Source organism: Carcharodon carcharias, chromosome 30 (assembly GCF_017639515.1).
Source record: "Carcharodon carcharias isolate sCarCar2 chromosome 30, sCarCar2.pri, whole genome shotgun sequence".
In the NCBI taxonomy this organism is placed as follows: domain Eukaryota; kingdom Metazoa; phylum Chordata; class Chondrichthyes; order Lamniformes; family Lamnidae; genus Carcharodon; species Carcharodon carcharias.
Window position 1 is genome coordinate 4,425,675 of NC_054496.1, and position 27,886 is coordinate 4,453,560.

At 44.8% G+C, this 27,886-nt stretch overlaps 1 protein-coding gene across 2 annotated transcripts; it reads left to right on the plus strand.

Annotated features, from left to right (window-relative positions):
- On the plus strand, nt 1–27,161 carry LOC121271406 (hemicentin-2-like). 2 transcript variants are annotated; one of them, XM_041177395.1, is made up of 5 exons: nt 1–153; nt 13,260–13,535; nt 14,186–14,500; nt 19,612–19,893; nt 25,908–27,161. In XM_041177395.1, the coding sequence occupies exons 1-5, from the start codon at nt 87–89 to the stop codon at nt 26,000–26,002; spliced, it is 1,035 nt and encodes a 344-aa protein (XP_041033329.1). In that variant the 5' UTR covers nt 1–86; the 3' UTR covers nt 26,003–27,161. The 2 variants fall into 2 exon arrangements, with proteins under 2 accessions (XP_041033329.1, XP_041033330.1); XM_041177396.1 differs by having other exon boundaries at nt 6–153; nt 13,263–13,535.
- Nucleotides 27,162–27,886: the final 725 nt, after the last annotated feature.

A 27,886-nucleotide genomic window follows, 5' to 3' on the forward strand; every position in this document is an offset into this window, starting at 1 on the left:
TCTTTAAAAAGCGGGAAGAGCAGTTTCAATTTCAAACTGCAGTCTGGGGGAACCGCGAGGACGCATTCCTTCCAAACTCCGGAGTTATGGATTTTAAACTGAATTCACCGGTTGGATGTATTTACTTCTCCGTGTTAATTTTCAGAATAACAGGTGGGTTAAAATAAAGTAAATTCCTGTTTATATTATATTCAGAGTGGGTACAGTTAGATTTTGAGTGATGGTTAATCTGGTGGAGATTTTACAGTTTCCTGTTCTATTTTAATTCAGGGTATTGGGAAATATTACTTTGGGGATGTCTGGGTTCTTTCTAAAAACCTTGATAGATATAAACAACTACAGAATCCCGCTCAGGCGAGACCAAGGGCTCAACTTCGTCTAAAAGCCTCCTTTGTGGATCTGATACTTCCTGTTTCGTTACCATTATTTTGCTTTGTAATAAATGAAGAGCGGTGGCCATTTTTCTGTACTTTATAGTTAAGGACGAGCGATGGATTTTAAGCAGCTCCACTGCAGCGGGGAGACCGGGCAGGTTCCCTGAATGTAGCCTCCACGCCATCTCCAACTCTGGTCAGTTAATTGACAACTGGACGGACATTTGGCTCTTTTTAGCCAACAGGAAGTGAATAGTCCACAGAATATTTTGTCGAAAGCACTGTTTCCAAGTGGACTTTGCCATACTTGTTGGTGTTGCCATCATATTGAAAGCAGCAGTTCTGCAGATTTGCACGAGGCTACAATGAGGAACATAGAAGTGGCTGAACAATAGAGTTCAGTGCTCATGCTGGCACACAAATAACAGTTTGCAGGCAGCTCAAACCAGACCAGTGCCTCTACCATTCTTACATTCCTTCCGGTTCCTCCTCCTGCTTAATGGGATTATTATTGTCAGTTTCCCATTTTGTTTAATAACACTCCAGTGAAGCACTTTGTGACGTTTTAGCACATTACAGGCAAGTGAGTAATGTAAATGCAAGTATTGGTTGTTTTAAACCTGAGATACTTCATTCTTCGGACTGTATGGATAGCAGCATTTGTTTAAAAATAAAGTGTTCCCATACAAGCCTCAGTCCTCAAGCAACAGGAGGGTAGATGCTGATTTGCTGCCCTCCCAATTTTCTTCCTCTGAATTGTGAAATTTTGAGGATGTTGAATCCGTCTATTTTCCAGTTAACTTCCTCTCAAGCAAGATCCCACACTAAAATAAGGATCTTGTATATGTCATAAACACTGAACCGTACAAGACAATTATGTTTTAAAATGTTCCTTTTAACTTAAAGTAAAATAGGTAGTTCCGAAAAGTGGTTGGTGAATGCCTGGTAAACACCTCAGTTGGGAGAAATACCCACGTGATCTTCGGTTGCTAAGAATCACAAAATCACAGAATTATTACAGCCTCTGTCTGCACCGGCTCTCTGAATGAGCAACTCACCTAGTACCATTCCCCTGTCTTCTCCTCGTAACCTGCACATTCTTCCTTTTCAGATAACATATTAATTCCATCTTGAATGCCTCAATTAAACCTGCCTCACCCCCACACTCTCAATGTGCATTCCAGACCCTTAACCAATTGCTGCTGAAAAATCTTTTTCCTCATGTTGCTTTTGCTTCTTTTACCAATTACTTTAAATCTATGCCCTCTGGTTCTCGATCCTTTCCAGACCCCTCATGATTTGGAATACCTCTATCAAATCTCCTCTGTCATCTTTTCTCCAAGGAAAGCAGTCCCAACTTCTCCAATCTATCTTCTTAACTGAAGTTCCTTATCCCTGGAATCATTCTTATGAATCTTTTCTGCACTCTCTCCAATAACTTCACATCCTTCCTAAAGTGTAGCACCCAGAACTGGACACAATACTCCTGCTGAGGTTGAATTGGTGTCTTATACATGTTCAAGGTAACCTCCTTGCTCTTATATTCTGGTGCCCCTATTAATAAAGCCTGGGATATTATATGCTTTACTAACTGCACTGTCAACCTGCCCTGCCACCTTCAATGACTTATGCACAAACACACCCAGGGCCCTCTGCTCCTGCACCCCCTTTATAGTTGTATCCTTTATTTTTATTGTCTCTCTATGTTCTTCCTACCAAAATGAATCTCTTCATATTTTTCCACGTTGAACTTCATCTGCCATTTGTCCACCCATTCCACCAACTTGTCTGTCCTTATGAAGTTCTACATTATCCTCCTCATAGTTCACAATGCTTCCAAGTATCATATCATCTGCAAATTCTGAAATTGTGCCATGTAGGTCATTAATCTATATCAGGAAGGGCACGGGTCCCTGAGGAACTCCACTACAAACCTTCCCCAGTCCAAAAAACATCCATTAACAACTACTCTCTGTTTCCTGTCACTCAGCCAATTTTATATCCATGTTGCTACTGTCCCTTTTATTTTAAGGGGAGAGAAGCTCAAATAGAAACCCAGTGAGGTGACAGTGGCAGTTTTAGCATTTTTCAAAGTGTCTCACAGAATAAAGAACAGCTGCTACTGAGATACAGCCAAGAGAAGAATTGGAACTCTCCCAAGAACATGTTTTTGCTGTTCTGTAATTAATGATGGGAAGCATGGGGACTGTAACAAACTGGTTCCTGTGGGATAGATCCAAGTGGCTGTAAAATAGGTACATTGGAAGTTTCCAGAATTTAAATAAACAAGGTTTCACATTTTCTTTTGTTTTATTTAGTGGGAAGCCAACATGGCTACTTCTGTTCAAGCATTTTTAGAAAGAGACCTGTCTGTTAATGCATTAGAACGGTTAACGAAGGCTAATTTGAAGGTGTGGCAAAGGAATTAGGTGTTAGCTTGAAAGTAGGAGCTAAAAAGACAGAGATTGTTGCAGAATTGGCCGAGCACAATAGTTATCCCAGGGTCCTGATTGTATACAATCCAATATAGATTTTGAAAAGCAACTTGAAGAAGACAGTTAAGAACAAGGAAAAGGTGTAAAGATGATGTAAAATGAAAAAGATCTTATGTGGCGATTGAAAGAAAGTGAATTAACCAGTATTAAAATAAACCCTTTTTTGCAGGAAAGTTGGGAATCTAAGGGTGGTCCATCAAATTTTCTGTCCCGCCGGCAACGATTGCTGTAGTCAGTGGGACCGGAAAACTTAGGCCCAAGTGCTTATATAGGCTGGACTTTAAATCTTAATTTTCACATACGGTTAGTTGTTACGTGTTAAGCCTTATAGTGTTGTCAATATGATGGCCATGATTTTTTGTGCCCGCCAACGCCGGGCGTGTTCAGTGGTGTGAGTGGGCAATATGGCGAGGAGGTCAAAAATTGGATTCATAATGTCGTGAAACCTGTTTGTGATTGTCCGCTTAGCTCGTTGATGGTGGGCTGTGTTCCCTGCCATCGAATGTTAGGAACCTCATTGTAATATATCAGCATTACAATTAAAAGGCCACCCGCCAGGATCATTCCCCCCCCTCCCCCCCACCCCCAACCCTTGCTGGATTGTCTGCCCACATCGGCGAGAAAACATGCCGGTGTAGAACATGTCTTGACAACTGTGACGTGCAGAAGTCGGGATTTACTGTCAGGGCCTTGCTCACATCGTGGACATCCAACAGCAGAAGATGCTGGATTCCGACAGCAACCGGATCCTGGAGGAACACCCATGGCTTGCTGGACGGATTTTCACGGACATGGCTCTGCTGCGAAGCAGGTCACGGAAGTTCGAAAGTCACCGTTGATGCTCACAACAGATGATGGTCGAGGCGGTGGGAGAGGAAGGCCTAGGATTGACTGGGAGAGGAGGAGGAGGGGTGAGGTTGGGAGTGGATGGTATGGAGGTGTTGAGAGGCGTGAAGTTGGGAGGGGGTAATGAAGGTGTCGGGGGGTGAGGATGGAAGGAGGGAGCACAGGGGGAGGAGGATGTAATGGGGGAGAAGACGGCAAGTGGGTGGAAGGTGTAAAGGAAGGAGTTTGGAGGGGAGAAGGAGTCCAGGGGGAGGAGGGAGTATGGAGAAGGGAGGAAGTCCAGGGGGGCTGGAAGGAGTGCAGAGAGAGGAGGGAGTAAGGGTGGAGGAAGGAGTCATGAAGGGGGAAAGAGTAAAGCTGGAGGATGAAATGAGGGTGTCTAAGAGAGTCAGGAAGGGGAAAGGAGTAAAGCTGCGGGAAGGAGTAAGGCTGGAGTTCCATGGGGAAAAGGGGTCTCGGGGGTGAAGGGGGCTCCAGGGGAGGAAGGGGCTCTGGTGGGAGGGTGGGGGAAGGGGTTCAGAGGGGTGAAGGGGTCTGGAGGGGGAAATGGTTCGGAAGGGGGAAATGGGGTTCTAGGGGTGCGGGGCAGGAAGGGGTCTGGAGAGGGGATGTGCAAGGGAGGGGTCTGATGGGTCCATGACCACTTCCTGGGGAGCGAACTGAGGATAGGCGTGATTTGACCGGGTGGTGAGAATGACCGAGGGCAGAGTGAGGCAGTAGGGTGGGAGGGTAAGGGTTCAATAGTAGCAATAGAAGGGATGACGTGGGTGGTTGGTGGTGACTCGGAGGCAACGGACCCTGGGGGTGGGAAGGAGGAGGTCGGGGATGTGAATGTGGATGGGGGTGGGATTTTCAGGATGGACGGCAGCGTGCATGTTCACCTGGACATCCCCGAAGGAAAAGGGTTGTGGCTGGTATGTCACGGAGGGGAGGTAGAAGGTGATGCTGTGGGGGTCAACTGTTATGGGGGAGAGGAAATGGATGACTGGGGAAGGGGAAAAGACAGGGAAGCACATGCAAAACTGAATCCAGACTATGCTGTCCAAATCAAAAGTGAAACAACAGTCATGGTGGGCGAGATCAGATGATCAGGTGCTACATGGGAGTGTGCTCAGTGGGTGGGCGGAGATGCAGGTCAACTCAGATGGACAACTGAAAGCGAACCCCAGCAGGCAGCATTCATGCTCAGGACATTGAGGTGAGTGTGATATGTGAAGGACCTGCCTGCATGGGGGAGTGCTTGCACGAGGCTCCGAAAGGCCCTGCCACACCCACACCTCTCCTACCAGAATCACTCATGGCCAGCTGCTCCCTCTGTGGTGACAGAGGATGAGGTGAGGAGCTCAAAGGCGAAGGGGACTCGGAGGGAGAGGACAGTCTGTGAGATTACTGAGTGGATGACCCAAGGAGTCACTCCTCCTCCCTTCTGGTGTCCGGGGTCCCCAGTCTGACTTCTTGAGGGACATTGAGGTGCCCTGTTTCCTCTTGCGTTGCCACTGCAGGAACTCACCCATTGCTCCTGCGAAGGGGTGCAGGTCTGCACACATCTCCGGGTTCTGCTGAACAAGAGTCTCCATGGCGTCCGCCTTCCTCTCCAATGGAGACCTCCATACATGCACATGTGGGCACCACTTTATCAGAGAGCAGGCGGACGCACTTCTCTGATTCACATGCCACTCTGCTGAGGGTTTCAAACAATTCTGCTGACTCTCCAGGATGAGTTGGAAGGCCAAATCTAGAGGCCAGTCATCTGACTCAGACCTCAAAGATGCCTGATTCCCAGCAGTGCTCCGAGTGCCAGGGAGCTTGCAATAACCTGCCTTGTCCTGCTGCAGACATATGTCTATGCGGTGACCACCAGCTTGTGAACCAGAGCCTGCTCTAGATCTAGGTTCCACCAAGGTGTGTGTCTCTGCACTGGTGTGGGTAAGTGCTGTGACAGGTCTTCCAGGCTGCTCATTTCCAGCTCTTCAATGGAGGAGGTGTTTTTTTTTTAATCATTCAGGGGATGTGGGCTTTGCTGGCTTGGCCAGCATTTATTGCCCATCCCTAATTGTCCTTGAGAAGGTGGTGGTGAGCTGCCTTCTTGAACCGCTGCAGTCCATGTGGTGTAGCTACACCCACAGTGCTGTTAGGGAGGGAGTTCCAGGATTTTGACCCAGTGACAGTGAAGGAACAGCGATATATTTCCAAGTCAGGATGGTGAGTGATTTGGAGAGGAACTTCCAGGTGGTGGTGTTCCCATCTATCTGCTGCCCTTATCCTTCTAGATGGTAATGGTTCTAGGTTTGGAAGGTGCTGTCTATGGATACTTGGCGAACTCCTGCAGTGCATCTTGTAGATGGTGTGCACTGCTGTTACTGTGCGTCAGTGGTGGAGAGAGTGAATGTTTGTGGATATGGCTCCAGTCCTCTTGGCTGGAGGTAAGGATGTGGATGGAGCTGAGCAAATGGCTGTCTAAGGGTATTGGTCACTTGGCAGAGCTCCCTATGAACCGAAGTAGAGATAACTAGTGCATGGCAGCAGAGTTAAAAGCAGGAGAGACAGCACTCACATTTGCATTGAGAGAGGGATGATGTGGTGCAAGATCCTTACATGAGTGTTCACTGCCGACCTCACTGTCACTGTAGCCATGGTCCATGTACTCACCAGTCAGTGCGATGGCACATCCCTCAAAGTGACCGAGGGGTCTAATGTGGGCTACTTCACCCCCCGGTCTGGGACCTCTCCCAGATTTCTCCTGCATGAAAACAAATGGAGAGAGTGTGAGCAGGACACATGGCACTGCATGCAATTTTGTGTGGTGAGCGGAGCCTCAGCCAGAATGAGGACGCCAGCTCAAGAGGGTATGAGCCTGATAGAGATGTGAAGGTGTGTGTTAGAGTTAGTGGGGTTGTCCCTTAAGGTGTGAGATCCCTATGAACGTGTGATGTGTTTGTGAGTGTGTGAGTTGAGAGTGATGAGAAGAGTGAATTATCTTGGCGGAATGGATGAGACCTCTGCGGCACTGGGTGGCTGTCCTCTTTTGCAGGGCATTGGCGCTGACCACCGCTGCCGCTGCCTCCCAAGCAGGATTAGTGAGGTTGCTGCCCATCCTGCTGCCAGAGCAGGGGTACAGGACATCATGGCGAGCCTCCACTGCATCCAAAAGGCGCTCGAGGGGCATGTCATTGAACCTGGGAGTGCAGTCATTTTTCCTTTTTAGGGCCATGTCCTCGTTGCAGCAGTCATGGGCTGGAAGCACGGAGAGCTGTGCACGCGGCTGGTCTTTAAATACAGCGCCTGGCATGATGAAGCGGTGAGGTGATGGCGTGGCAGGCAAATGAGAGCCAGCCCGCTATGGAATCGGCATGTTTCCTGGGAATGCATAATTAATACATAAAAACGGACTGTAAAAGCTCCTATAGGTATGTAAAAAAGAAGCATTTGGCTAAGACAAATGTGGGTCCATTACAGGCAGAGTCAGGAGAATTTATAATGGGGAATAGAGAAATGGCAGAGAAGCTAAATGATTACTTTGTGTCTGTTTTGTCTGAGGAAGATACAGGAAATCTCCTAGATTTAGAGATCCAAGGAACTAGGGAGAGTGAGGAGTTGAAGGAAATTAGTATAAGTAAGAAGATTGTACTGGAGAAATTAATGGGACTGAAAGTTGATAAGTCCCCAGGACCTCATATTCTGCATCTCAGAGTGTTGAAAGAGGTTGCTGTACTGGATGCATTGGTGTTCATTTTCCAAAATTCAATAGATTCTAGAATGATTCCTGAAGATTGGAAGGTAGCAAATGTCACTCTACTACTTAAGAAGGGAGGGAGAGAGAAAACAGGGAATTACAGACCTGTCAGCCTTACATCGTAGTGGGGAAAATTCCAGAATCTATTACAAAAGGATGTGATAAAGGAATACTTGGATAATCATGATCTGATTGGGCATAGTCAGCATGGATTTGCGAATAGGAAATCATGTTTGACGAACTTGTTGGATTTTTTGACGATGTTACTAACAAAATTGATAAAGGAGTCATTGGACGTAGTATATTGGATTTTCAGAAGGCTTTTGATAAAGTCCCCCACAGGAGGTTGATTAGCAAGGTAAAAGCACATGGGAAAGGAGGCAATAAACTGGCATGGATTAAGGATCGGCTAACAGGCAGAAAACAGAGAGTAGGAATAAACAGGTCATTCTCATTTTGGCAGTCTGTGGTTAGTGGGGTACCACAAGGATCAGTACTTGGGCCCCAGCTGTTCACAATATATATCAACGATTTGGATGTGGGGACCAAATGTAATATTTCCAAGTTCACAGATGATACAAATCTAGGCGGGAATGTGTTGTGAGGAAGATGTAAAGCGGCTACAGGAAAATTTGGACAGACTTAGTGAGTGGGCAAGAACGTGGCAGATGGAATATAATGTGGAAAAATATGAGGTGGAAGGAACAAATGTGCAGAGTATTTCCTAAATGGGAAAAGATTAGAAAGTGAAGATATACAAAGGGACCTGGGTGTCCTTGTCCATAAGTCACTGAAAGCTAACATGCAGGTGTAGCAGGCAATTAGGAAGGCTAATGGAATGTTAGCCTTTATCGCAAGAGGATTTGAGTACAGGAGTAGTGAATTCTTGCTTCAATTGTATAGAAGCTTGATTAGCCCGCACCTGGGGTACTGTGTGCAGTTTGGGTCCCCTTACCTCAGAAAGGATATTATTACCATGGAAGGAGTGCAACAAAAGTTCACCAGACTTGTTCCGGGGATGGCAGAACGGTCTTTTGAAGAGAGATTGGGGAAACTGGGCCTGTATTCTCTAGAGTTTCGAAGAATGAGAGGTGATCTCATTGAAACCTACAAAATACATAAAGAAATAGACAGGGTAAATGCAGGTAAAATGTTTCCCCTGGTTGGGGAGTCTAGAACCAGGGACACAGTTTCAAAATAAGCAGGGAAGCCACTTAGGACTGAGATGAGGAAAAATTTCTTTACTCAGAGGGTGGTGAATCTTTGGAATTCTCTATCCCAGAGGGCTGTGGAAGCTCAGTCATTGAGTATGTTTAAGGTAGAGATTGATAGATTTCTGATTAACAATAATGTAAATGGTTATGAAGAAAGAGAGTGGCTAAAGTGAGCGTGGGACCCTTGGAGGATGTGACTGGAGAATTGATAATGGGGAACAGGGAAATGGCAGATAATTTAAACCAATATTTTGCATTGGTCTTCAAGGTGGAAGACACTATAAACATCCCAAATATATCAAATGGGCAAGGAGCTAATGGGAGGAAAGATTTTGTAACAGTCTCTATCACGAGGGACAAAGAGTTTGACAAACTAATGGGACTAAAGGCAGACAAGCTGCCAGGGCCTTCATCCAAGGGTTTTAAAGGAAGCAGCTGCAGAGATAGCAGAGGCATTAGTCAAAATATTCCAGAACTCACTGGATTCCGGGAGGATCACAGCGGATTGGAAAACCGCTGATGTGACTTCCCTGTTCAAGAAGGGAGGGAGACAAAAGGCAGGAAACTATAGGCCAGTCAGCCTAACATCTGTCATTGGGAAAATGCTGGAGTCCATTATTAAAGAAGAAACAGGACGTTTAGAAAAAAGTAACACAATCAAACAGAGTCAACATGGTTTTGTGAAGGGAAAATCATGTTTGACAAATTTACTAGAGTTCTTTGAGGATATAACAAGCAGAGTTGATAAAGGGTAACCGATAGATGTAGTATATTTGGATTTCCAGAAGGCAACCGATAAGGTGCCACATAAAAGGTTATTGCACAAGGTAGGAGCTCACGCTATTGGGGGTAGTGTACTAGCATGGACTGAGGATTGGTTAATACACAGAAGACAGAGAATTGGGATTAATGGGTCTTTTTCAGGTTGGAAAGACATAACTAGTGGAGTGCCACAAGGACCAGTCCTAGGGCCTCAATTATTTACATCTATATTAATGACTTGGAGGAGGGGGCAAGTGTAATGTATCCAAATTTGCTGATTTGGTACAAAAATAGGTGGGAGGGCATGATGTGATGAGGACATAAGGAATCTGCAAAGGGATATAGATACTTGTCAGATAGAGTTTACTGTAGAAAAGTGTGAGCTCATGCACTTTGGTAGGAAGAATCAAAAGGCAGACTTATTTAAATGAAGACCGACTCCAAAAAAGTACAGCACAGAGGGATCTGGGTGTTCTTGTGCATGAAACACAAAAAGTTAGTATGCAGGTGCAGCAAGTAATTAAGAAGCCAAATGGAATTTTGGCCTCTGTTGCTAGGGGGTTGGAGTTTAAAAATAGGGAAGTCTTGTTACAAATGTACAGGGCGTTGGTGAAGCCACACCTGGAGTACTGTTAACAGTTTCAATCCCTGTATTTAAGAAAGGATACCATTGTCATTGGAGGCAGTTCAGAAGAGATTCACTAGGCTGATTCCTGGGATGAACGGATTGACTTATTAAGAACAGCCAAACATTACTCATTAGAGTTTGGAAGAATGAGGGCTGATCATATTGAAACGTACAAGACTGAGGGGGCTTGACAGGGTGGATGCTGAGAAGGTGTTTCCACTAGAGGGGGAATCTCAAACTAGGGGACACTGTTATAGAGTAAGGGAGCACTCATTTAAAACTGAGATGCAAAGGAATTTCTTCTCTCAGAGGGTAGTGAATGTCTGGAAGTCTCTATCCCAGAGAGTTGTGGAGGCTAGATCACTGAAAGTATTTAAAGAGGAGGTAGATAGATTTTTGAAATATCGGGGAGCCGAGGCTATGAGGAGCTGGCACGAAAGAGGAGTTGAGGCCTGGGGCAGATCAGCCAAGATCTTATTGAATGGTGGGGCAGGCTTGAGGGACCAAATGGCCTACTCCTGCTCCTATTTCATATGTTCTTATGGGCACAGTGTAGGTAAAAAGCATTGAAGTGTTCAATCAGCCATGATCGTATTGAATGGCAGTGCTGCCTTGACAGCCTGAACAGCTTTCACCTGTTCCTACGTTCCTAATGCTTTGGTTAGGGACGATACGGTGTGAAAAGCACCAGTGTGGACATTTTTCCCATTGCTACCGCATCTGGGACGATTCTGCCTGATATGTTTATGGTGAAATGTGACAAAAAGGGAATAATGTTACCTGTACTATCTGTAATAAATTAGTTATTAAAATGTTTACAAATTGAAATCTGTTGTTTTTTGTTAGTGATGTGGAAAAAAACATGTCTACGGTAATTTTTTTTTTCATTTTTAGGGAGGAGGTGTCATGAATGCTAACTTCACAAGATAATTACATTTTAAAAGGTCTCTTTAACTTAAGTAAAGCTGATAGTCCTGAAAAGGGGGAATGGGGAAATTCCTCGCAAAACCTCAGTTTAGAGAAATCCCCCTGTGATCTCTTGTTGCCGAAGGAGGAAGAAACAGAAATAAAAACCCGTTAAAGTGTTGAGAGTCAGTTTTAGCACCTTTTACCTTTAAAAAGTTATTGTTCCCTATGGGGTTTGTAACACGTATCACTGCATTTAGCCGGGCCTAGAATCAGGAGTGCGATGGAATACTCTCCGCTTGCCTGGATGAGTGCAGTTCCAACAATATTCAAGAAGCTTGACACCATCCAGGACAAAGCCGCCCCGTTTGATTAGCAACCCATCCACAAACATTCACTCCCTCCACCACTGACGCACAGTAGCAGCAATGTGTACCATCTACAAGATGCACTGCAGAAACTCATCAAGGCTCCTTAGACAGCACCTTCCAATCCCACAACCTCTACCATCTAGAAGGACGAGGGCAGCAGATACATGAGAACACCACCACATGGAAGTTCCGCTCAAAGCCACCCACCATTCTGACTTGGAAATGTATCGCCGCTCCTTCATTGTCGTGGGTCAAAATCCTGGAACTCCTTCCCTAACAGCACCCTGGGTGTACAATGAGGGCAGGTTTAAGAACTCTTTAAGTAGATGTATATGGCCTCATTAAGCCTGCTTGGCTGAGAGCCCAGATTCATAAAAGAATTAGAATATATTGGGTCATGGGCATGGAAAGGCCAACGGTTGGCATGAAGAGTATGAGAGGCCATTGGGTGTGGGTGGGGTGTATAACTTGGCAATGAGTTGGAATGGGCTGTAAGGGGCCATGTTTGGAAGGGGGCATGTTGACGTGGAGGGGACATGGAGGAAATGGGTGCATGGGTAAGAACTTTTGAATATATCTTTCAAAAGTTCTTGATTTTACACTATGGTTCACATCTCCTCTGAGTACTGTGAATCATGAGTCATGGAGAAGTTGGCCTGCCTCCATGAAAATTTTTGGTGGGCAGGGGGCTGGGAGATACCTAGATCTGCAATGGAGCCAGTCAGGTCGGGGGTACAGGGTTGCGTCGTGCTATGGCACCTTATTCCACCCAGCAAAAATAGGGGCACCAGGAACGGGGGTGGGAATCCGGGAATTAGCTCCTGTCTGCTATTTTTAAATGGCTCCAGAGTCACTCCGACTCCGTCAAAACTGGGACCCAGGGCTCTGAAAAGTCCAGTTTTCACTTGAGCTAGTTTGCACTGAAATGAATGGCAGTGGCTAGGGAATGGACTAAATGACTTGCACTTCCCAATAGTTACATCCCCTTTAACAGTTCCCTTAAAACCTACTTCTCTGACCACATTTTGGTCACTAGTCCAAATAGATTTTTATGAGGCTCAGTATCAAATTATTTTTTCATAATTGCTTCTATGAAACACCTTGGGATATTTATTACATTAAAGGTGCAATAGAAATTAAGTTCTTTTTGTTTTTGACGTAAGGATTCTCCATCATCAAATGGTTTCCTATTTTCCTTTCAAACATTTTCCAGAATTTCTTTGGTATTTCTTCTCTCTTTGTTTGTCCCTCCACCTTGTTTCTAATCCCATTAAAGATCACATTCACTTTTCAGTTTTCAGCCCAAAACTTTCAGAAACTGAACTGAACGACCCATATAAATACTGTGGCTACAAGAGCAGATCAGAGGTTAGGAATCGTGCAGCGGTTCAAGACGGCAGCTCACCACCAGCTTCTCAAGGGCAGTTAGAGATGAAGCGATAAATGCTGGCCTAGCCAGCGAAGCCCACATCCCTTGAACAAATAGAAAAAGCATTGTGAAGTGGCTAAAAAGCAGAGATAGGTAAAAAGATAAAAAATGACCAGGGCTCTTTTCATCTAAACATATCATATGAACTTGCAAGTATTCGCACTGCTGCTTTCCCTTCCAAGTGGCAGTCATGGTTGGCTCACGATTTGGTCTTTCTAATGCCTGCTTATCGAACCCAAGGCTGAACTGACACTTTTACCACTGCAGCCCTTTACACTTTTACAGGAAACCAATATATCTATTGGCTTCATCTGTTTCAAAGCAATAGTGAATTTGAATTTTTAGCCACCTTCTTTTGTTCTTTTGAGCATCCAGTTTTAATTTCCATTGTAAAAATACTTGGATTTAAAATGATAGCGTGTATTTACTGTGGGGAGTTAATTGATTAGTTTTATAATTAAAAGCATTTCCTGCACATATTGTGATTTGTTTCCTTGGCAGCAGTTGTAACTGGATTTGAGGTTTCGATCAACATAAACCCCCCAGCTGTTGAATTTGGAGACTCTTTACAGGTGAACTGCAGTACGACATGTACAAAACCAGTGCTCAGTGTGGAATATAAACCAGGGGTAAATCCTAACAGAACAAAAAGCAGAAATTGGTCCACAGACTATTTTCCGAGTGTCCAGGAATGGGATTTTGCAGCACCATGCACTGTGATCTGTACATCAGAGAGTAATCAGCTGAAGGAGAAGAAAGTGGTGGTCATGGTATACAGTAAGTGAAAACTCTTCTTCTAACATAACAAGAAGATAGGGACAGGAGAAGGTCCTTAAGGAGAACCAGAACATGTCTGATTTAAGGTAGCCTGGTGCTGGTAAAATACAGAACGGTGCTGCAGAGTAGTGTAAAACAGATGAACATGAAGACACAATTTGATCCTGAACTCACATGGGTTAATGGACACTCAGCGATTGAAAGTGAGGCAAGTAAACCAGGTCTAAGAGTTTGTAGCAAGATCATATCCTATCATTTCATTGTGTATCACTGAGCTGGCCTTCGAATCTTTCAAATGAAGGTAGTGAAACCTTTGGAAATAAGCCAAGGTGAAGAAACAACAGTTTTACTATGTCCATCATCTGTTTATCTTCCATGTACAAAAAAAACCTGCCTTTGCCTTTCAGGGAGAAGTCATCTCAGAATGTTGATGCTTTCACAGAATAGCACTTGAACTGTCCCTAGATGTGTCTCAGTTTGGTGGAAATTTAATGATTTTTGCTCCATAGGGAGCCACAGTCCTGTTCACTTGTCTAATGAGGGAAGTTCTGTCAGTAGTTTGTTTCTGAATTCAAATCTAATGTTGGAATGTGGGCAGAGACTAATATGAATATCCAGACATTCTGTTCACTGTGATTCTCCTTTAACAGATCGAGAGATAAACATTACTCCACCTCCTGAAGTGCTGGAAGTTAACAGAACATATAGTCTGGAGTGCACTGGTCCGAGGGTCTATCCAAACAATAAACTCATACTCACATGGCTGAGAGGGAGAGAGATAATTCAGAGTAATTTCACAGAAGAAACAGGTTTCCCAGATGAAGATAAAAGATTGAGGAATGTCTTCAGTTTCACTGCAAGTATGTCAGATGATGGACAGGAGTACACCTGCTTGGCAGAAGTTGACTTGGGCTCAGGCACCACAAAACCAATTACAGACTCCTCTGTGACTCTGCAAACTCACTGTAAGTTTCACTTGAGTAATAATATATTAGTCTTCCTGTTCGAGAACAAGCTAAAAACTCAGATTTCTAGAAAAATAAATTAAAAACAAAATAGAGTTCTTCTATTTCGCAATGAGAACTAGATAAGCTGGTGGCAGGAGACAGAGAGCAAGGACAATGTGTGGGTCTCCCAGTTGCAGCAAGTGATATCCTGCAAGGAGCGTGTTGGGGCCTTAACTATTCACCACATTTATTGATGACTTAGACAATGGAATCGAAAAGTCAGATATTCAAATTTGCTGATGACAGAAATGTAGGTAGCATTGTAGATGGAAGCATAAAATTTCAAAGAGCTACTGACGGATTATGTGAAAATGCAAAACTGTGGCAAGTGAATTTTCTGCCCCCCTTGGCGTCAGGTGTCATGGCGGGCATGAGCAGATAATAAGGCAAAAAGGCCAAAAATCCATTGTACACCATTGTGAAGCCAATTTGCAATCGTCCGCTCCACCGTCAATGGCATGTTTCACGGTGCTAGATGTCAGGAGAGTCATTTTAATATATTTGCATCTAATTGTAAGCCCTGCTTGCCAGAATCATCCCCCAGTGCTGGATATCCAGGCATGTCGGTGTGCCATGTTGCACAACAGTATTTAAAAAGTGTGCACCTTGCAAGGCTGAATTTCAAGGGGAACTTGAAGGTGTGGTGCACACTAATGTTGCACAGCACTCGCAAGGGTCGTCCATTTGACTTTGAGGAAGAGGCATCGCACATTCAGGCAAGGACACAGGCAAGTCACATTATCTCAGCTGGCCATTACTACGATGCCAGGGCAAGGGCTGCATTGTGGTTGGGGTGAGTTGGGGGGGGTGCCAAGGCAGCACAGTCTGATGAGTGTATAAGCACATGTGGTTGAGAGGGGGGTGGGGGCTGTGAGAGAGGGAAGTGGCCACGCATTAGAGAAACTTTGCAGCATTCTTCCATGGCTGGGACAGTTTAGGCACACCTACACTGACATGCTTGGGAGTCAAACCTCTAGCTTTTCTGCCCACGCAACCAACACCATGGCTTGAAAGTGCCACCAAATGCTCCTGAACTTTGTACCCTTGGGCAGAGGCTGCAAATTCATGAGGGTTTTAGTGGGCTGTGGAACAATTGAACAACTGGGCAAGTTGTACAATCTCCTTGCAAAAGCTGGCCATGGAGCAGTCACTGGCGGAGGTGCCTGCAGCCCCTTACAATGTCTTCATTAAGTTTTGGACCAGTCTACCCCATGGTTCAAGCTAACAGCACAGCTTTGCAATGTGGTTTAGGAGAATGCCTGAGCTGAGAGCACAGCATGCAGTCCAGTGGGCAAAGCTGCCGCCAGTTGATCCGATGGAGAGGGTTGGAGGTGGATGGGGTCTTGGGCAGCCTTGCAGCGCACATCCAACTGATGGCCAGCACTCTCCGGCATGCATTATGCGGCCCTGAGACGGAGCGGGAGCCACACACATAACCATGAGAGGTCCCTGGAAGACCAATGCTAACCTACGCATCTCTCTCTTTCATTCTACAGGAGGAGTACATCAGGAATATGGAGCTTGGTGACCAAGCTCCTGGCTTACAGGGAATGGAGAATGAGGAGAAAAAAGCGACCGAGGTGCCTAGCTGGGCAGAGGGAGGAGGAGCTCCCTCAAGAAGGGGCGGGTCGGGCTTCTGCGCACGCTGCTGAAGAGCCACAACAAACTACTACGGCTGACGCCCAGCTAGACCCAGGGTGTATAGGCAGTGCCTGCCATTCCTGGAGGTGACTGAGAACCAGTGTCTCAGAAGACTGCGCATGACCAGGGAATTGGTCGGTCACATCTGCCAGCTGCTGCAGGATTTGGCACCACGGGGACATGGAGGGCATCCACTGCCAATGGCTGTGAAAGTGACCTTGATGCTCAAATTTTTACACTGGTTACTCCTTCCAGGGATCCACAGGTGACCTGTGTGGGATCATGCATCCAGGAAGTCACGGATGCCATATTTTGAAGGCACAGAACTTTCTGCATTTAGCCCAAGATCAGGAAAGCCATGAAGCAAGAGCATTGGGATTTGCCCCGATCTCAGGTTTCCCACAGGTGCAGGGTGCCATCATCTGCTCTCATGTGGTACTCAGATCTCTGTGGTAACTGTCAACCATGTCAAGCACAAGGACTTCCACTCGCTGAATGTTCAGCTGGTGTGCGACCACCACAAACGCATGTTACAGGTCCCCAGGATTCCCAGGAAGGGGACACATTCTCACTAGGTCTCAAATCCCTGACAGCTTTCAGGGTCCACAGAGGCTTCAGGGTTGGTTCCTCGGAGACAAGAACTACTCACAGAGGACGTGGCTGATGATGCCTGTGTGGTGGCCTCAGACTGCAGCAACTCGTACTTTGATGGAACAAACTATTGGGATGTTGAAAGTGAGGTTCTAGGACCTGGACCAGTCTGGTGGAGCCCTGCAATACAGTGCACAGAGAGTGTTACATATCGTCCTCTTCTGCTGTGCCCTTCACAGCCTGGTGCTGCAACGGTGGGTGGCGGGGGGGGGGGGGGGGGGGGGGGGGGGGGGGGGTGGTGGGATCTACCTCAGGATTATATGGAGGAGCTGCAGGTCTTCTCCGATGAGGAGGATGTCAATGGGGATGAGGAGGATGTCGATGGGGATGAGGAGGATGTCGATGGGGATGAGGGCGATGAGCTCCTCAAAGGGGAGAATGACGGCAATGAGGCCATCACGTTGTCCAGGTGAGACCGGTACACTTGAGAGGCTCTCACTGGACACTAGATTCATAGAGGATGATGACGACATGCAGTGAGGAGACTCTATAGATCCTCACATTGCATCTGTGAACATTTGACTCTTGTCTGGCTGATGGCAGTGCATATACCTTCGGTGATAAGGCTCCTGTCATGGAGATGCAGCATAGTCCTTACATTCCAGGAGGATGATGATAACATGCAGTGGGGACACTTCATAAATCTTCACATAGCTTATGTGAATGTCTGAATCCTGTCTGGCTGATGGCAGACTGCTTATACTCTGTGAACAAGGCCATATTGTAGAGATGCAGCAGGGAAACTTTAGCCTCTCCTGATCCTATGACATGCTTGGAAAGCTGAACCCTTTAGGACCACACTGTCACCGGACACAGGTGCTGATGAGATGCAGCAGGGCACACCCGCGTCTCAAAGGTGCTGGGAACACACAGAGAAGTTGATGGAACTCTGTACTGCTGGCTCAGGATATTCTGGCACCAATGATTAGCCCCATCGAGGTGCAGGCATGACTGATGTGTCCAGTGACTGTGAAGGCGCATCAGTGTGCTGGGAAGATTGCACAAAGCACAGGGAGGAGGCCCTGGACTGAGATACTTGCCTTTATCTTGTGCAGGATCCAAGGTTTCACTTCAGACTGACACGAACACTGCTCATCATACCAAGGAGCCATAGGCAAGGAGACATTCTTGGGAGTTTATTTACAATAGTGAACATTACGTGCAAGTTATGAACACCCATGTCCAGGTTGTGCAACGACATCTTCTTAACCTTCTTAACCATGCCGCTACATCTTGATGCTCCCCCGACATCCACAGCAGAGTTGGAGACAGCCTGCTGACTGCCACCCCCTGTCTGTGGGGACCTTGGCAAGTGTCTGCAGGGCCAAGACCTGGAGGGCCCCGGCCTCATTTTGGGATCCTGCTGTGTGGCAGTAGCACCCTCCTCAGCCTGTGGAGCTGGAGCTGCTGGGGTCACACAAAGAGGGGGTTCAGAGAGGCCGGACACTCCCACAGTTAGATAATAATGATGCCTAACATGTGTGGATGATGAGCGGTGCCATGGACAGGATGAGGACACTATCCGCAGGACAAATTAAAGTGTGTGCGAGAGAGTGAATGGTGATGTACTTTGAACTGGGATGTATGATGGGCTCGTGAGTGTGTGAGTTGAGTGATGAGAAGAGTGACTTACCCTGGCGGAACAAATGAGATCATTTATCCTGTTTCGGCACTAGGTGGCTGTCCTCCTTTTCAGGGCATTGGCGCTGACCACTGCAGCCACTGCCTCCTCACTTTGCTTCCTGGTCTTCATCCAGACTGGGGATAGAGGACATTGTGGCAGGCCTCCACTGTGCCTAGTAGGTAACATCTGGAGTACTGTGTACACCATTAATCTCTTAAGAAAAGATGTAAATGTGTTAGAAGAAGTTCAGAGAAAAGTTTACTAGATGAATACCAGGAATGGGCAGGTTGTCTTATGAGGAAAGGTTAGACACGATAGGCTTGTATCCGCTGGAGTTTAGAAGAGTAAGAGATGACCTGACTGAAATCTTTAAGATCCTGAGGGGTTTTGACAGGGTGGGTGCGGAGAGGATGTTTCCTCTTGTGGGAGAATCTGGAACTAGGCGTCACAGTTTAAAAATATGGGATTGCTCATTTAAGACAGAGCTGAGGAGAAATTTTTTCTCTGAGAGTTGATGAGTGTTTGGAACTCTGTTCCTCAAAAGCTGGTGGAAGCAGAGTCTTTGAATATTTTTAAGGCAGAGCTAGACAGATTTGTGATTAACAAGGGAGTGAAAGGTTCTGGGATAGGTAGGAATGTGGAGTTGAGGTTACAATCAGATCAGCCATGATCTTATTGAGTGGAGGAGCAGGCTCGAGGGGCCAAGTTGCCTACTCCTGCTCATAATTCGAATGTCCGTATGTCTTTAAATAGCACTGCTGTTAGTATCAAGGGTTGCTCAGTGAGTTAATCATTCTGACAATGGGAGATTCCAAAATCACAAAAGGGATTTCCAATAAGCATAATATCTTATTTTGAATGTTTTATTCATTGTTTTAAATAGTCCCAGCGTGTGTCCTAGATGCCTAAGGGACATCTCAATCCAATATAATGGGCTGTGTAAATCCAGCACCATATTGGATCTGAGGACCCCGTTTTGTACCTTTGAGTTTCTAGGCCTTGGTTTCTGTATAAATTAAGGAATGTGTCCCACACTGGCACAGCTGGAATTTGGAACTCACTGGCAATGGGGCTGAACTTGTGTCCCACCCACTGCTCTGCTGCTTCTCCAAACACCTTCCAATTTTCATATTATTTAACATTTCTTTTCCAGATAAACCAGGAGGCACAACCATATCAGTAAATAACAAAACAGTGTCAGGGTTTCCAGTAAACATCAGTAAAGGGGATGAGGTTACGATAACCTGCAATTTCAGTGGAAAACCCACACCTACAGTAAAGTGGGAAGACCCCAGTAATGGCAGCAACATTGAGATTGGTCCTCCTGGAGTTCTCCGTATTTCCCAAGCAACATCAGAACATCAAGGAATTTATAAATGTCGAGCTACCAATCAATATGGAATTGATGAGAAGGAAGTGGACATCAGGGTCAAAGGTCAGTTTCTAATATTGGTCAGAATTCAAAGAATAAATAATTATTCTCTTGAGGATTGAAACAACATTTCTGTCACTCCAATTAAATCCTGAATGTCACGTTGGTTTACTTAATTCTGTTATTTATTTATTTTCATCAAGACTCCTGTTCCACTCCACCCTTGCTGATGATGGGACAAATGGATAAACTACTGTCTGCCTGTAACAATGCTGCTCTGTAACTAGCCTCTGGGACATTATTACGAGTGGCCCAGAGTGACATTCCCTTCCAATTGTTCCTCTTTGTGTGTAGAAGCACCTTCCTTCTGCTCCGTGTTTGCCCAGGCTGCACAGACAGTAAAACGGCTGGAGTGGAGTTGCAGCAGCGAATCCACATGCTGACTGTCCATGGTGCAAGGTGTTAGCAGCTCAGTGAGCTGCTGCAGCACATGGTTAGGCTTCAATTCCAATAGTGAGGGAGGGAGGTGGGGGCAATCACACTGAGATATGGTTGCAACTGTTTCGAAGAAAACCAAAGATAGTACAGCATCACCAGCAAAATCTCCTCAGCAGTAGCTGTTTCACACTGCCACTATGCAGTAGCAACACGAGTGGTATTCGCCACTAACTGGATGCTGCCGTCAAACTAAAAAGACGTCCTGCCTATCACACAAATGAGTAATGTGGTATATGAATTTCAGTGCCAGTGTAGGCCATATGTCTCAAAAACTGGCAGATCATATCAAGCAGCCTGTCTTATCTGCTCTTTGCAATGGGCGAGGTATGGATCGTACACAACCAACCCGTTCTTGCAAAACTCAAAGTCTAATGTCCAACATTAGATGTGATTCCATGGTTTGGACAATATTTGCTAAATAATCCTCAGTGTGCTAAAAATTACGCTGACAACCATTTTAAGATTGTCAGTCGGGCATTCTCCATGGCAATGTCTCTACCAATCTGAGTCAACTTGCCAATGAATCAGCATGAAGGTGTTGCTTCCCCTGACACTGGTATTCTTGCAATTGTCCTGATGAGTGTCTTTTTTTCAGCAATAACCAGAATATAGCTTCCATAGTCAGAAAACAAGCTGGAGAAAACTCAAATGTTAATCATTGGCTTCAATGACGAACTATCTGTAAGTAATGGATGAGGCCTTTAAATAGCGCTGCTGAAAGGTCCTTTCCTGCCTGATAGTGTAGTAGAAAGATCTGGTACCTAAAGGGTTAACATGAGACTGAGTACAGTACCCCCGACATGGTGATATAAGATGGCACATGACCTAGAGCGGCAGCCAGTGTAGAGATGAATAGCAATGTGTAAGGGCTTAGTATGGAGTCCTCTCCATATCTACTGTAAATTTGTACATAGTTCAGTATGGTTAATAAATCCTTCCCCATAACTTATACAAGACTGCTTCATGGTGTCCAAGCAGTATCCTTCAAGTGTAGCAACAACAGAATATATCATGGTACCAGTGGTAGCATCCATCATGGTGACAGCAAGGGATAAAAAATCCACATCCTCACTACGATGCTGAAGAACTAAAGAAAAGGACACCTTCAACGCTTTCTGTACTGAAGCAACCTCATTCCAGAAGCTAAGACACTGAGAAAACTCACCAGAGAAGCTCCAGAGAAATGAAAGCCTGAAAGCAGGAAAAAGGTAGAAGTTTAAACTCAGGCAGAAGACTCCACTGACTCCCCTGTGGAAGTTCAGCCTTAACCAGTGCCAGCAGCCTGCAGGGTGAGAGAAAATTCTTTTAAATTTCCAGGCTAGTGAGTCCTGTGAATCCTCTCTTCAATCACATCAGACAGAAACTCTGTTGTTAATGTCAGTTGCTAGCCCAAACCTCAACATCCTCCCCACTGGGAGGCACACAAGAAGATGGAGAAAATGTTTTTTTCATCAAGCCAAGTATCTCTTGATTCTTCCTGCTCAGTGAAAATGCTGTCCTTCTGACCCATTCCCGACAGCTGCACGCTGTCGTGGAGCGAGAAGTCATCTCAGCAACCCTCCTGTAAGACTCCTAACCGGGGGTCTCACTACCCTTTCAGGTGATCACCCCGTATTTGGTAACTGTTTAAAATTAAAGATGTTGCAGCATCACCAACAAAATCTCCATCTCAGCAATCTGAATATAGTTTCCACAGAAGAAACAAGCTGGAGAATGTTCAAATGTTTATTATCAGCTTCAATAACCAACTAGCATCTAACCTGAAAGTACTGGATAAACCCTAATAATAGCGCTGCTGAAGGTCCTATCCTGCTTGTCAGCACCAGGACTTGCTGGGTGAGTTTATCACTCTGACACTCAGACAGTCCAAAATCACAAAAGGGATTTCCAACAGGCATAAGACCTTAATTTGAATATTTTATTCATTGTTTTAAATAGTCCCAGCGTGTGTCCTAGATGCCTAAGGGACATCTCAATGCAATATAATGGGCTGTGTACATCCAGCACCATATTGGATCTGAGGACCCCGTTTTGCACCATTGAGTTTCTAGGCCTTGGTTTCTGTATAAATTGAGGAATGTGTCCCACACTGGCACAGCTGGAATTTGGAACTCACTGGCAATGGGGCTGAACTTGTGTCCCACCCACTTGCTCTGCTGCTTCTCCAAACGCCTTCCAATTTTCATATTACTTAACATTTCTTTTCCAGACAAACCAGGAGGCACAACCATATCAGTAAATAACAAAACAGTTAATTAAATCCTCCGTGTCACGTTAATTTACTTAATTCTATGACTTATTCATAGCTGTAATTAATCTCTTCCCTATTTTCAAGACTCCTGTTCCACTCCACCCTTGCTGATGATGGGACAAATGGATAAACTACTGCCTGCCTGTAACAATGCTGCTCTGTAACTAGCCTCTGGGACATTAGTACGAGTGGAAACTGAAAGATGAACAAAATCCTTAATAGGCCTCTAGATAGTAAAGCCATCAAGGGATGTGGGGGTACTGCAGGAAAAAGGATTTGAGGTAGAAGATCAGCCATGATCTACCTCCTGGAGGGGGAACCTACGGTCCAAGGGTCCCATCCGGTTCAATTTCATCAGACCTGCAGCAAGATTTCTAAAAATATATGCCTATGGCAGTAACACCTTCAAAATAGCATCTATCATCATCATTATAAATTTGCTTTGGTTAAAAGTGACACTAATTTATTACTATAATAATATTTGACAATATAATATTCAAATTCAGCCATTCCATTAAAACAATGGGTGAGTTGAATGTTTCTGTATTCTCTCCAAAAAAAAACTAAATGAATCTGATTTTCATGTGTGTATGGTCTGTGACTGATTTTGTCTATGTGTGAATGGCCCGTGATAAGAACAAGGGTCCCTACCCCTGATCTAACTGAATGGCAGAGCAGGCTTGAGGGGCCAAATGGCCTACTCCTGCTCCTATTTCTTACGTTACTAATTAGATGCAAATGGAGGGACACTCAAACAGAGAAGTATCAGTGAAATTCTGAAACCAGTTTGAAAGAAAATAGGAAACCACTAAATGATAGAGGACACAAAAACAAAAATTGCTGGAAAAACTCAGCAGGTCTGACAGCATCTGTGGAGAGAAAGACAGAGTTAACGTTTCGAGTCCGTATCGTATTGTGAATAGGTAAAGTGAAAAAATGGGAGAGATTAAAAAAATTGAACTCCTGTGAATCAGGTTTGAGATTGAAACAGAAAAGTCTAGCAAAACACATGTCAATTCCAAAAAGAACAAGAGGAAGCCAATAGCATGGCTACCAATACCCCTCTCCACTTTTCCCCATTATTCTGTGTTCCAAAAAAGGGTCTCTGCCTTAAATATAAACTCTTCCCCCCTCTCCCAGATGCTGGCTGGCACACTTCATGCCAGAGAAGGAGGTAGAAGTTATAGTGCAGGTCATAGAGTCATTTATGGCACTGAAGTAGGCCATTTGACCCATTAAGTCCATGACAACTCTCCGTGGAACAATCCAGTCAATTTCATTCCCCCGCTTGATTGCCGTAGCCCTGCAGATTTATTTTCTTCAAGTGACCATCCAGTTTCCCAGACTCTCTCAATTTGTCCTGCCATCTTCAAAGATCAATGCATATGCACTCCTAGATTGCTCTGTTCCTGCACACTCTTTAGAACTGTGGCATTAAGTCTAATTGCCTCTACCTATCCCTACTGCCAAAATACATCACCTCACACTTCTCTATATTAAATTCCATCTGCTACTTATCTGCGCATTCTACCAGCCTATCTTTTTTTTTATTCTTTCATGGGATGTGGGCTTCGCTGGCTGGGCCAGCATTTATTGCCCATCCCTAGTTGCCCTTGAGAAGGTGGAGGTGAGCTGCCACCTTGAACTGCTGCATGTGGCATATGTCATATTGTAGGCAATTAGTATCATCCTCGGTGTTTACCACTCCTACAAGCTTGGTATCATTGGAAATTTTAAAAATTCTACTCTGTATTCCCAGATTCAAGTCACTTATATATAGCAAAAAAGCAGTGGTCCTAGCACTGACCTTGGGGAAACACCACTATGTACCATTCCCCAGTCTGAAAAATAACCATTTACTATGACTCAGTTTTCTGTCCTTAAGCCAAATTTATATCCAGTTGGACACAGACCCTCCTATTCCATGAACCTCAGTTTTGATAAGCCATTTATGTGGTACTTTGCCAAATACTTTCTTAAAATCCAAATAGACAACATCCGCCATATTCGCTCCATCAGCGTTCTCTACTAATTCATCAAAAGATTCAATTAGATACTTAAACATGCTGGCTTTCCTTAATTCAAATCTCTCCACGTGCCTGTTGATTTTTCCATGATCATTGTTTCTAAAACCTTACCCACTATTGATGTTAAACCAACTGTCCTTACATGCTTTCTTGAATAAGGGTGTCAAGTATACTACTCTCCAACCACCCTCCTTGCTATCTAGGTAAGATTGAAAGATTATGGCAAACCCTTCCACTATCTCTAACACCATTTCCTTTATTAACCTGGAATGCAAGCCATCCAGACCAGGTGACTTATCTATCCTAAGCATATCCAGCCTTTCCAGTATCTCTTCCCTTTCAATTTTCACCCTATCCATTCCTTCTACCATCTCTGCTTCTACCAATATTTTGTCATATTCTTCTTCCTTGGTAGTCTAAAGTCTAAGTTCCACCGAGAGAAATTGGTTTTCATCAGCTCCATATGTTTCCTGAATTAGTGTTTAAATGGGAAGAGAGAGGGACCTGGGAACTGTCTGTCCTCTATGACAATTGGGAATGGGCTGTCTGTCCTCTAAGCCTATTCCCAATTGTCAGTCTGTCCTTCATGACAATTGGGAATGAGCTGAATGTCCTCCATGACAATTAGGAATAGGCTGAATGTCCTCCATGACAATTGGGAATAGGCTGAATGTCCTCCATGACAATTGGGAATGGGCTGAATGTCCTCCATGACAATTGGGAATAGGCTGAATGTCCTCTATGACAATTGGGAATGGGCTGAATGTCCTCCATGACAACTGGAAATGGGCTGTCTGTCCTCCATGACAATTGGGAATGGGCTGTCTGTCCTCCATGACAATTGGAAATTGGCTGTCTGTCCTCCATGACAATTGGAAATGGGCTGAATGTCCTCCATGACAATTGGAAATGGGCTGTCTGTCCTCCATGACAATTGGGAATGGGCTGAATGTCCTCCATGACAACTGGAAATGGGCTGTCTGTCCTCCATGACAATTGGGAATGGGCTGAATGTCCTCCATGACAATTGGGAATGGGCTGTCTGTCCTCCATGACAATTGGAAATGGGCTGAATGTCCTCCATGACAATTGGAAATGGGCTGTCTGTCCAGTATGACTATTGGGAATGGGCTGTGGTATGAAAGAAGGTGAACAATACAATTTCAAAAACAGGAAGAGCTGAATATAGCACACCAAACATTCCATGAAAAATTCTCACTCTTTATAACATGTCAATTTTGGAGATGATTAAGTATTTTGTCAATGGTTTGTGTAACTGGTTGCTTGTAATGTTTTCACAGGTGCAAGATGTATACCACATATGGTGATTCCAGGAACATTATTACTGTTTCTCATATTAGTAGTCTTGGGCTTGTTCTGGAAATACAGTGCCTAATGCAATGCAAAACCCAACAACAGTCCACAGATCCCCAATGGAAATGATCATCAGGAAAATGATCCTTTACAGAAATGTGATCTATATCTTGTTGAAATAACAACAATTGCAAACATGTTCAACTGCTTAAGCTAATATTACTTGGCCTGATTTCAGGGAGAAAATCCAACAAACCTGTTGTTAACGATGCTATAACATTGTTACTGAAGGATGCTACTGATTGTAATTAATTAATGTAATAACATTACAATGCTTGCTATTTTTGGACAGTTTTTGAATCAGTGTCTTTACGGTTTTACTATGATTTCCACAAGCACTAGATAGTCACCTGGACTCGGATATGTACTTGGGTTTAAAAATGGCTCACTGAATAAGAGCTCACTGCTCTTTCCCACCAACAGACATGAGGATTCATCATTATCTGTCTTAACTGTTTGCTTTAAAGACATAAATATATTTTTGTAATGGAAATTTTAAAAACAGATGAAATTAAGACCAGATGTGAGACATAACCACAATTTTTAAATTCTCATCCTCATTTTTAATGGTTCCAAGGCCTTGCCTTTCGCAATCTCTGTAACCTTCCAAACCCTATAACCCTCCAAGAACTTTGCACTCCTCCAGTGGTGGCCTCTTGAGCATCCTGGTTCTCATTGCTGCACCATTAGTGCTTGTGTTTTCAGCTGCTTAGGCCCTAAGCTCTGGAATTCCCTTCCTAAACTACTCTGCCTCTCTCTCCTTCTTGCAGACTCTCCTTAAAACCTAAATCTTTGACCAAGCTCTCAGTCACTAATGTCAGTCTGGGACTCACTTGGGTAGCACGCTTGCCTGTGAGGCAGAAGGCTATGGATTCAAGTTCCACTCCAGAGGCACAATTAAGTTCCAGCGATGTAAGCCGCATTGACCACATTTTAAGTGCTATATTAATAGCAGTTATTTATACTGTGCAACAATCTGTTTCTGTTATGACATAAATATTGTTTTTTATAATGTATATTTTACAAACATGCTAGGGATGAATGTGAAGGCACAGGTCCTGAGAAGACGATGGCATAGTGGTATTATCACTGGACTAGTAATCCAGAGTGATGCTCTGGGGACCTGGGTTTGATTATGGCAGATGGTGGAATTTGAATTCAATAAAAATCTGGAATTAAAAGTCTAATGATGACCATTGTTGTAAAAACCTATTTAGTTCTCTAATGCCCTTTAGGGAAGGAAATCTGACATTGCTTGGTGCCAGGCAATGACCATCTCCAACAAGAGAAGTTCTTGAAGTTCAATGGTATTACCATCATTGAATGCCCCACTATCAACATCCTAGGGATTACCATTGCCCAGAAACTGCACTGGACCAAATACTGTCTCTACAAGAGCAGGTCAGAGGCTAGGAACAGGTAACTCACTCCTGATTCCCCAAAGCCTGTCCGCCATCTGCAAGGCACAAGTCAGGAGTGGGATGGAAAACTCCCCACTTGCCTGGATGAGTGCAGCTCCCACAATACTCAAGAAGCTTGACAGCATACAGGATAAAACAGCCCACTTGATTGGCACCACATCCACAGATATTCACTCCCTCCATCACCAACACACAGTAGCAGCAGTGTGTACCATCTACAAGATGCACTGCAGGAATTCACTGAGGCTCCTTCGACATCAACTTCCAAACCCACAACCACTAGCATCTAGAAGGACAAGGGCAGCAGATAGATGGGAACACCACCACATGGAAGTTCCCCTCCAAGTCACTCACCATCCTCACTTGGAAATATATCGCCATTCCTTCACTGTCACTGGGTCAAAATCCTGGAACTCCCTCCCTAACAGCACTGTGGGTGTACCTACACCACATACACTGAAGCAGTTCAAGAAGGGAACTCACCA